The sequence below is a fragment of the Arachis ipaensis genome, chromosome B5 (assembly GCF_059453495.1).
Source record: "Arachis ipaensis isolate K30076 ecotype BB chromosome B5, ASM5945349v1, whole genome shotgun sequence".
NCBI lineage: Eukaryota > Viridiplantae > Streptophyta > Magnoliopsida > Fabales > Fabaceae > Arachis > Arachis ipaensis.
Genome location: NC_142440.1, coordinates 24776922 through 24789001, shown reverse-complemented (window position 1 = coordinate 24789001; position 12080 = coordinate 24776922). Strand labels below are relative to the sequence as shown.

Below are 12080 nucleotides of genomic sequence, written 5' to 3'. Positions count from 1 at the left end.
GTTTTTCTTTTTCGGTTTGATACCAATTAGGATTTCTCTGATTTCAAAGATGCTCGCTTTTGGGATGACTCCATTTAAAGTGATCTTCAAGAGAGAGATCCGCCTTCCATCCTCAAATATGAACCACACCCGTTGAAGACATCCTCTTTACAAGAACAGCTACAACAAACAGACTTGATATTAGCAGTGTTGAAAAGGAATTTGGATAGAGCTCAGAAATGAATGAAGGCACGGACAGATAGAAAAAGGCGTGACATTAAATTTTTAGTGATTTTGTTTCCGTCAAGCTTCACCTATATCGCCAAAATTTGGTTGCATTAAGAAAGAATCATAAGCTTTCCATGAGGTGTTTCGGTCTGTTTCAAATCAGTGCTAGGATTGGCAAGGTAGCTTACAAACTTGAACTTTCTTCTACTACGAAGATCCATCCAGTTTTTTACATCTATTTACTCAAAAAATGTGAAGTCAAACCTAACTCCACGACCATTCCATGTCCTTGTTGATTGATGAGCAAGGTTGTAAGATTCAACTACAACTGATTTAGGACACCACATGATCAAATAAAATAAATGCTGACAAGAAGAGGTATTGATCAAGTGGCAGAGTATGACTAAAGATGAAGCCACTTGGGAGCTATATAAGGACATAATAGTTCAGTATCCAACTTTTGACCTTGATTACAATGTCATTCTTAAAAGATAGGGTAATGATACATTGAGAAAGGGCAATAATGTTAAAAAGGATTTTATGTCGAGGAAAGAGAGATCTGAGTTCCATGGATCTAACTAACTATGCGTGAGATAGGGACTGGAAAATGTATCAATAGCTAGAGGAGAGCTCTTGAGGAAGACATTGTGTATTGTGAATCTAGCTTCTTTTTTATTTCCTTTTCTTCTTTTTCTATTTCTACTCTTCTCTGTTCTTGTATTGAGTTTGATGCATTCCTTTGTTGTGCAGGTGATTTATGAAGCCCTTAGCCCTTCTTTTATTTATTCATTTCTTTAATTCCTTTAATATACTGTATACACAGAAAAACCTCCTAAAATTATTGTTTAATAATATATATTCATCGTATACCATTATCTTCAGGAAAAGTATGAGGAGACAATAGTCTTATTGTACAATGGATACAATGGGGTTTAATTGAAATTAAAATTAAATTATGGATAATTAATTAATTTTAAATTTTTTTAATTTAAAATTTAAAACAAATTAGGGTTACCGTCACTTATAAAACCACGTAATCCCTAATCCTAATTTTCATCCATTTTCCTTTTTTGAACCAACGGTCACCCTACCCCCAAAAACCCTCCTCCTTCGCCGTTGAACATCCGATCCCTGCGCCTCCACCTAACCTGGAACCTGCGTCGACGCCGTTCAGAACTGCAGCGCCAGTCTCCTTCGCGTGCCTCTACCGTCACTGGCAGCAACTGCTTCGTCCATCAGCGTCGTCCGTGGCTGGTGGGAGTTGCCTCAACTGACGCCGGAACTCCACCGCTCACCCAACATTGGAAGAACGCATTAAAGCAACAACAGGGTATGCTTCCTTGTTTTCACTTCATCTTGGTTTCTCAAATTTATTTCTTGGATATACGAGGAGTATTTTTCATTTCTAAAATGCTCCAATGAGACTGTAATTAAATATTATTTTTTATTGTTTGGATTTTTTTTCAAAGAATAATAATTAAAACTTTCTTAATTCAACTTAAAAAGAGATTTTTTTTCATAAAAGAGAATTTTAAGGACCACTTCTTGGTTCAATTCTCAATTAATTGATAGTCCTTTTGATTGCACTAATGTAAATATTTCAATTCATACACCATGAAGACAGGCTCCAACTGTCCAACATAACACAAGTGATCAATTATGGTCTCATTGTTTCCAGTGATAACCAAATACTGTGACAGCTTTTGCTTCATTCACAATTCATAGAATTATGGAGTTATTGTAATATGCTCCATGATAAAATTTGTTTGTCAATGTTATATTAATTGCATCCTTTGGCAAATGGCAGAATACTATTTAGCCAATGTGAAGATAACAGTTGCATTCTCTATTATTAGGCTTGCTTTTAATTACACACATGTGTGCTTTAAATTCATGTCCTGTCCAATATTTAGTTCAAATCCCATAATCACGTCAGTGAACTAGTGAGTTACTTTTACTTCACTATGGTTGCTTACTTTTTGCCTGATTAAAAGACTTTATTAAAAAATAATGAGTATAGTGTCTATTATAAACTGAAATTTTACTAACACGCTTAATCCAGTTTAAGTTAGTCATTTTTTTGGTAGTTTATATTGCTGATATTTATATCATAGTACCATATGTCACTTAATTCCTTTGGTTGATTTTTTTTGTTTGTGTTCGATTGCAGGTCGTGGAAGTGACGGATATGACTGAGCTAAAAACTGATGAGACAGAACGTGGTCATATTGTTGAATTAGATTTAGTTTACCATTCACTGAATTCATGTATGCTTGGAGTTGTTGCAGTTAGATATAAGTTATTAAGTTATAATAGACATGTTATTACATTTCTAAATTCTACTTAATTATGTCATATTCCATAATAGAAATTTATCACAAAGTGTAAATTTTTTTAATTATAAAACATATGCCGTTAGTATCATGAATATGTGATTAAGGAGAAATTTAACCCAAAAGTGTTATAAGTTGTGGTCAATGACGAATATTCAAAATGTTCATTTCACTATATTGACAGATGGTTATTTTTATTCATATGTGGATGGTTATTTACGTAATCACAAGTTAAATATACTAAATGCTCAATTTACTAGATGTGCATATGGTTGTTTTAATTAGTAATTGGATGGTTATTTTATTAATTTTGGTTTACATATAAATAGGTATACAAATGTGGGATGTTCAGTTCTCTAAGTAGCCGGATGGTTATTTTACATGCTACGTGGATGATTATTTTGTTAGACTTGTGACTCTCTCAAACTTATCAGGATTTGCAACAAAATCATGGAGTTTTACAAAAAGAACAGAACATATACGTAATTGTGACTAGCAAAACATCACCCTGCGTCTTACAAAAGAAAACTTTCTATATTCAATAAAATAAAATGTCGCATAGTAAATTGTACGATTCAAATTTATCCGTCTATACTAAGTATTTCAATATATTTTTATACGAATGACTATTTTAATAGTTTTTTTTTACAAGTAAAATAGTTAAAACTAAATTATTTAGGGGAAAAAAATTAATAAACCAAGTCTTTTTTAAAAAAGACAGACGCTACAATAATTTTTGTCAGCCCATGTGAGCTATTACTGTTAATTCAATCATATGTTGACATCAACAATTTGATGAAACTCATCAATCTCTGCAAAATATTGTTCTTCGTATTGATTTTTTGTAGAAATACATTCCAAAACTGCTACTGTCAAACAAAACCAACCTCAAATTAAATTGCTATGTATATATGACTATGATCATCTACAAGATGATGTATGTTGAAACTAGCTAGCTATAAACTGGTATCCGATCCACTAACATAAACTAAGTTACAAATTAAAAAAATAAGATCTAGTATTCATTGAATTCCTTGGTATGAAGATTATGAGAAAATAAAAAGGACCTACAAAGTGGTAGGGGTGAGCACGGGTCGGTTTGGTTCGGGTTTATGGTAAAATTAGAACCGAACCGATCAAAATGTAATTAGTTCGGTTTGGTTCGGATTTGTATTTTTTTTGTACATGTATCCGAACCAAACCAAACCGATTAAGAACAGATTGGTTCGGTTCGGGTAATTGGATACCCGATGACTTTGAAATTCATAAAAAAAAACCAAATTTTTATCTTAAAAATTCAACAAGTACAATAAACATGTAACATCAATAGAAATAATCCAAACATGTTAAACACCAAATACATTAAAAACTAAACTCATTAAAATCCAAACATATTAATAATGAATAATTATTGTCTAATAGAAAATCCATATATATCTTTTAATTTTTTATTTAATTAATATATGATCGGGTTCGCGGGTTGGTTCGGGTTCCGCACCCCCAAAACCGATACCCGAACCAATCACTAACAAAAGCCATCGGTTTGGTTCGGGTTGGACCCGATTACCCGTTGATTTCAGAACCAATTTAATTGGTTCGGTTCGGGTTCGGACAGGTAATCGGGTACCTGCTACCCGTGCTCACCCCTACAAAGTGGGCATGAGAATTGATTTCGCTCTATCCATTGCTGAATGCAACTAAGATGGAATATGTGGTTACACCTTCTGTGCTTGCTCACATCATCTTCATCTTCAAACTCCACCAAGCAAATGGAGCAAGTCTCATCATCATCTTCTAAGAGGATATTTTAAATACATATTAAATTTAAAAACAATCATCTTCAGAAATTTTATCATACTATAACCATAAGCATAGTTTCGAACCAGCTCAGTGTGAAATTAGAAACATACTTAGCAGCTTATAGGTAAGAAAAATTTCTGAACAATGAAGAAGGAAAAAGTTTCATAGAGTTTGAAATATTTTAACTAGATCAGATAATTAAACACCAATGCAAAATTTTCCGCACTAAAATAAACACTAATGCAACCATCAACAGCATCAACTTGGTCAATACGTTCTAAAATATTCAAATCCCTACCAAGGTGTTCTTAATTATGAAAAGAACATCAAGAAACTCAGCAACAAGTTCTTGGCATGAACATCGAATTACAATCAAACCCAAATTCATCAACTAAACATATTTATCAACCAACCTATTCAGCTGGGGGTGGGTGTCGTGGCAGCAAGAGGGCCCACTTGCTCAGCGTACACGACAGTGATGATCTACGGCACTATGGCGGCGGAGGGAGGACGGGACCACCAGCTGGGTACCGGCACGGGAGAGAGAGGCGAGCCACTCACCAGAACGCGCGACCGGAACGACAATGGCCGGCCTCGACCAGGGCTGCCGGGGGATGAGAGGGAGACTCGCGACGGGAAAAATGCGGGCGTGACGGAAGAGAGGTGGGTTGACTGAAGTGGAAGTTGTACTCCAATGAGGTTGGATGTTCGGTGGTGAAGGCGGTATAGCGTCTCTGCAGCGACTTGGAGGATTTTGGATAGGGGAGACACAGCGTGGGATCCGAAAGGATTGGGTAATTGGGAGAAAATTTGAAATAGGATTAATTTGGGGGTGGGGTAAAGTAAACAGCAATTAGGATTTAGGGTTATTTTGCGTTTAATTACTCTTTTAATGAAAATTGGGCTCAATAAATAGCCCATTGTAGCTATTGTATACATATCTCATTGTCTCCCTAGCGGGACTCTTATCTTTATTCTTCTCTGGAGATCATAACTTCATATCATCAATCATTATACTAATACTAAATAAATTAAGCTATATTAAATCGTGTGATATTCTAATCAAATTTATTATTTGATATAATTAATTAGATATAAATTATTTAATTTAATGAATTACAAAATTAACTAAAAAATACTTTTAGGAAACTTCATCATTAATGTTAGAATATATTAGGATCAATTAATTTTTTTCTAGAATCTATATATAGTCTTGTATATTATATTATTCTTCAACTCACTCAATAATAGACAACCTTTTCTTCGTATTACTCTCTTGTTTCTAACATGTTATCAATAGCATAGATTTTTTTTTCATGAAAAATTGTTCATACTTTTTCATGTTTTCTTCTTCCAGCAACCTCTTTGTATAATAAATAATAAATAAAAAGAAAGTGCTTTTACTACCTACAAATACAAAAATATTTTGGAATTTTTTTAATGCTATTCCCACTCGAACCAAGACATAACTTTACTTGTTCAAATAACAATTAAGGTGAAGCAAAGTCAGGAACAACGAATCCCTTTACGATAAATAGATCCATTTTGTAAGTTCATTATGACGGGTAGTTCCTACAAAGGATCGGACTATCTCTTTCCCATTATTTTCCTTTGTCAGTGACTACACCATTCTCTTCGTCTCGTCGTCTTGAGTCCAACGAGCCTAACCACGTCGCCAGAAACGCCCTAACGTGCCGCCACGCGCCACCACAAGCTCCCTGCCTGCCATCACCTTTTCTTCGTTCTAGACGCATCCAGAACCATTGATCTACGTCCGAGATCAACGCTCCAGAACCGTCCACGTGTCAAAGACCCGTAGCTTCAGTCGACCCGTGTTTCAACCTGCGCATCGCTTCAACACGACCCGTCGCCAGATTTGCGCTCTAGCTCACCACTGTGTCAGCCTTAACGTGTTTTCTTCCTCCAATCCGGCATTGCCACATGTCCTTTACTGACGTGACGGATAGTGGGATCCTCCTTAAGATTTTTGGTGAGATTTTTTCGATTATGTTCTCCGTTTTTTAGATTCTGCCTTGATTTTGCAATTTCTTCTCTCTTTCGTCTTTGTCTCTGTTAATATGAAAAAATCGGATGTTCTTCAGCCTACATGCAGGAAGGATATATTTTGCCAAAACTGTCATCGTTCTGGTCATTTAACCCTAGACTGCCTCTCTATTGAATGTCGAAATTGCAAGTAGAAAGTACAAATTGGTTTCAATTGCCCAATACTGTTTTGACGAGTCTTATTTTTAGAGGCAAAAATTCATCCATTTAAAACAAGTAAACAAACCAACTGAATAGGTTTAGCTCATTTTGATGACTCTAGCTAAAATCTGAGTTATTTGTTAATGGAATTTATTTAAAAATGTAAAATATATTTTTTGTCTATAAAGTTTATAAAAAAATTTTAGAATATCCTTAAATTTTATTTTATTTCAACTTTTTTCTAAAAGTTTTTTATTTGTATTAAACATGTATTTCTAATAGCTATTTTTTTAAGAAATTTAAAACCACTTTAGCAACATCACAAAGACAATATTCAAAACAACTACATCAGGTACAAAATTTTATCATTAACTCCTAGTTATCAAGTATTATGGTTGAATTATTGATTCTATATTTTTTGAAAATTTAACTGTTAAGAATAAATTTAATGTAAATAAAAAATTTATGGCAAAATTAAAATAAAATAAACTTTAAAAATATTTTTAAATTTTTTGATAAATTTAATGGAAAAAATATATGTTACTCTATTTAAATAGTTAACTCTTTATCTGTTTAAATAGTAATAAAATCTTTATAGTTAAGTAATTCAAAAACTTGAAATAGAAAATAAAGGAGAAGAGGTGAAAAAAATTGAATGAAAGAAGAATTGGGCACACCTTAAAAATAAATAAACTATAAAAGAAAATGAAAAGAAAAAAAAGGCTAAGCCCACTATATGTTGTGTTGTTATTGTTGCAAATATAAACGATATATCAAAAGTAACGTATAATTTTATTATAATTCAATAATTTTAATTGAACTACAATTAAATTGACTAAACCATTAAATTAGTGAACCAATAAAAAGTGGTTGACTAATTTGATAATCAGAACCTTATAATATAGACTAAAGCTTGTTTATTGGGTCTAAACTTGGCCCAAATGTTCAAATTCCATTAATTAAACTGATTTGGTCATTAAAACTCGACTGCAACAAACTATAATTCGGATATTAAGTTAAAATATTAAGATTTTCATAAATCACAAATTACCAACACATAATTCGGTCGTTATATCTATAATTCGGTCGTTATACCTTAAATTCGACCGTTATAATCTGATCTATTCCGTATTACTCGATAACTACCACCTATTACTCAAAGACCAAGTCTTGATCTATTACCTATAACTCCGCTAATAAAATATATATCTCGGCCTGAATTTATCCATTGATCTATTAGCTATAATTCAGCCCAAATTTACTTCGATCCGTTAGTTATAGCTCGGCCTAATTATACTTATAAATCAGAATCCAAGTGAGATAATAAAAGTGACTTATCTTCGGTTAGAGAGAATCTCGACTATAATAGAATCATCTGAATATGTTTAAGAACAGTTACTACAAAATCAGAAGTATAGCTTGACGTATGTGCTCTTAGGACAGAAACTCCATATAAACGGAGTTATACCTCGGCATTAGGAGTTATACCTCGGCTCAGATTACTGTGCAGAAACCAAGTTGGATTGGTCGAGTGGTCAGCTCACTTGTCTGTTTAAATAAGTGTCGAGAGTTCGAATCCCGTCTTATGCATACAGCAACTCATTGGCCACCAGCAAACTCTTAAATGGAATTCAGAGCCGCGATGAATTAGTCCTTGACCTATTAGGCCAGAGGATACCGTGAGCAACCAAAAAAACAAAAAAAAAAAAACCGATGAATTAGTCAGTTTAAGCAAGTGACGTGCAAATCCCACCTTATACATGTAGCAACCTGTTTCACAACCTTGCCTCTTCTCATGCATCCTCACAACCTTCTCCGTGGCTGGGAGTGGGGTTTTCTTTGGTTTTTTTTTTTTTTTTTCAGTTCTGGATTCTAGTCGATTTTGGAATGTTGTTTTTGGATTTACCAAAAACTGACCAATTTCTGGTTCGGTTTTACTGACCAGCCGATTTTTCAGTTTAGAAGTCATTTTTAACACAAACGATTTTCTAGTGCAAGCCGAATCATATTTTTTACCAGTTTTTGTACCGATGTTTAGAACCACGTTCAAGTGTTATCTATTCGGTCTTAAAGCAAGAGCTGCCAAATTGCCAAGTGAATCAAAATGGGTTCGGTTTTTGTTTTGCTATGTAAACAAACGAGATGCTATTCGGAAAATTAAATCCTAAGTAGTATTTTAGACTTTGGTTCTAAAATCCATGACCAAAAACCAAATTGAGCCGTATTTCAAATAATCCTTTTGGTTTTGTTCTACGGTTTCGGTTATGTTTGTATAAACCGAATGGTATGTTAACATATTGGGTATAGACTTTGATTCATACATAACCAAAAACCAAATTTGAACCGATCATCTATCCCGGCATTTGTTTTGGATGGTCTTTTCGGTGTTGTTCTTCGGTTTAGGTTATTTTGGATTAAAACCAAATGGTGTTTTAGCATAAAAGGGGTCGGGAACCAAAAATCAAATTGAACCGATCAGCTCGTTTCTATTTTTTTGGGTCGGGAACCGATGAACTCTGTTTTGGATAGTCCTCTCGGTTTTGTTATTTGGTTTCGGTTATTTGGATGGATTTCGGTTTAACCTAGAACTGCAACAGGATAATATAATCCTCGATAAATGAATAGGTAGCAACGCATTCAAACACGACGGGTTGAATAACTTTGGGTTTGCAATATCGATTTAAAGAAATTTTCAGAAGTGATTAAAGATTCCTTGTTCACTACACCAAGGGCAGCCTTCGCCAAAAGATACAACCGAATAAAATAATCGGTTCATACACAACTCCAAACGTCATCCATTCGGTTTAAGAGCTACCGACTGAATCAAAACTGGTTCGATTCTCGGTTATTTCTTTGTAAACGAGTGAGATGCTACTCAGAAAATTACAACCAAAATGGCATTTTAGACTTTGGATGTAAAATCCATAACCGAAACCAAATTGAACCGATCAGCTCTTTATTTTGGATACTCTTTTAGGTTTTGTTCTTCGGTATCGGTTATGTTGGATTAAAACCGAATGGTATTTTAGCATAACTGGGTATACACTCCGATTCTAAAATACATGGCCAAAAACCAGATGAACCAATCAGCTCTTTGTTTTGGATATTCTTTTCGGTTTTGTTCTTTGGTTTCGGTTATGTTGCATATGGTATTTTAGCACTTGGGTATAGACTTCGGTTCTAAAATCCATAACCAGAAACCCGACTGAACCGATCATATCTTTATTTTGAATAGACATTTCGGTTTTGTTCTTCGGTTTCGGTTATTTTGGATTGAAACCGATAGTATTTTAGCATAACAGGTATTGACTTCGGTTCTAAAATCCATAATCACAAGTCAAATTGAACCGATCATCTCCCTATTATGGATAGTCCATTCGGTTTTGTTCTTCGGTTTCGGTTGTTTTGGATAGGTTTCCGTTCAAGATTATGGTTTTGAAAACGGTGGAACAGGATGAAAACCGAGAACATATAGGATAATGGAGTTTCAAATGTTCGTTTGCATCTAAGTCATATGGGTCACCTAATCTAAAGACATATATTCCAAATCTTCGTATATGCCAAAAAATTCAGATATCCACGCATCCAAGAAATGATTCTAAACTTCTATCTAAGTCAGGTAAGCGTAAAACATATCATTAAATCATTAAAAACAAATGTTTCAGCTCCAAGAATGAGAAAACAAAACCTAGTTTATCCTAATTTCCTATTATATTGACAAAGATAACCTAACCAATGAAGATCAACCGGAAAAAAACAGACTGGAATGTGAATGACAAGGTGGCTTAAAATATCAGGCACTAATGGGCACCAAACAAAACACAGAACATTGAACATGGAAAAGATGCTAGCCTAAACTGAACTATATCATGCAAGTAATGAAATATACTTAACGGAATCATATAGATTAAAACGACAGATACTTAACCGCGTTCAAACCGAAAATCAAGGGTTATTATAGCCCCAAAAAAACAAGCAATCATTCATCACTAAAAATAAAAATCAAAACTATAACATTTATAACTGAAATTTAAACTCAGAAATCGAGATTCAAACCCTAAGCAGCGGCCTTCTGGTACACGTAGGTCAAGCCACACTTGCCACAGTAATGGCGATCAAAGTGGTTAGCCATGAAGGTTCCAGCGCCACACTCAGCGTTAGGGCACTCCTTCCTGAGCCTCTGAACCTTACCGGTATCGTCGATCTTGTAGAACTGGAGAATCGCGAGCTTCACCTTCTTATGCTTGTGCTTGATCTTCTTCGGCTTGGTGTACGTCTTCTTCTTCCTCTTCTTGGCGCCGCCGCGGAGGCGGAGGACGAGATGGAGCGTCGATTCTTTCTGGATGTTGTAATCGGCGAGTGTGCGGCCGTCCTCAAGCTGCTTTCCGGCGAAGATGAGGCGCTGCTGGTCCGGCGGGATTCCTTCTTTGTCTTGGATCTTGGCCTTCACGTTGTCGATGGTGTCGGAAGATTCCACCTCAAGGGTGATGGTCTTCCCCGTTAGGGTTTTCACGAAAATCTGCATTTTGCTTCTACAGAAGAAGAAGAAGATTATTAAGTTAGGGTTTGGGTTTCCGCCTTGTTCTTATGAGGTTGTGGCTGTGGATATCGAAGGTAGAAGGGGATTTAGGGTTTTGAATGATGTGCCTTATGGGCCCAAACATTATTTGATGGGTTTTTTGTTTGGGCTAGGATATTCGTTACAGTTCTCAGAGCATTAAGAAAAACCGATCATCTTTAGTTATTGGTTTATTTATTGATTTTAAAGTTTAACGTTTTGAAAATTGAACCGATCATCTTTAGATATTGGTTTATTAGTTTACAGTTCAATCGTAATTCAATAAGAATAAAACTGTTTTATAATATAATAACAAATAAACACAAAAAATACAAATACAGATAATTAAGTTATATTCTTATTGTATTAATTAGTATATTAAATTATAAGTTTTGACTATAAATTTGATATTATTGTTGTATTATAATTATAATCATTTAAATAAAATTTATTAGCAGTTTTTAATTTTTAAATTTGATTTAAATTTATTAAGAATTTTAAAATTTTAGTCATTTTAAAGTTAATTTTTTAAAACACATTATATCTTATAGCATATATTTATTTTAGATTATATTATAATTAATCTACGTTAGTATTTAAATACATGTGTAACTTATCATAAGAATAAAAAATTAATTATTTTTGGTATGAAAAATTTAAATAAAATAGATATTGTAGAAATAAAATATTAATAAAAAGATAAAAAAAATTAATGGATCCAAATAAACTCTAAACCATGTGTACACATAAAAAACTAAATAAAAAACAATCCTAATATTATGAAAGTGCAGCCCGACCATGTGTAAACGTGTACACATAAAAAATTAAATAAAAAATAATCCAAATATTATGAAAGTGCAGTCCATCTGCACATAAGAAACAAAACTAAATTAACCCTAATATCTTAAAATTAACCTAACATATATAATATAGTTATATCACATAGATCAGTGTTGGTGAGTGAGCTAGCAGCGCAA

The 12080-nt window shown here is 33.8% G+C and overlaps 1 protein-coding gene across 1 annotated transcript; it reads right to left on the bottom strand.

Annotated features, from left to right (window-relative positions):
* Window positions 1–10415: 10415 nt before the first annotated feature.
* LOC107643347 (ubiquitin-ribosomal protein eS31 fusion protein) lies at window positions 10416–11183 on the bottom strand. Its single transcript, XM_016346963.3, has one exon. The coding sequence runs from the start codon at window positions 11068–11070 to the stop codon at window positions 10603–10605; it is 468 nt and encodes a 155-aa protein (XP_016202449.1). The 5' UTR covers window positions 11071–11183; the 3' UTR covers window positions 10416–10602.
* Between the last annotated feature and the right edge of the window lie 897 nt (window positions 11184–12080).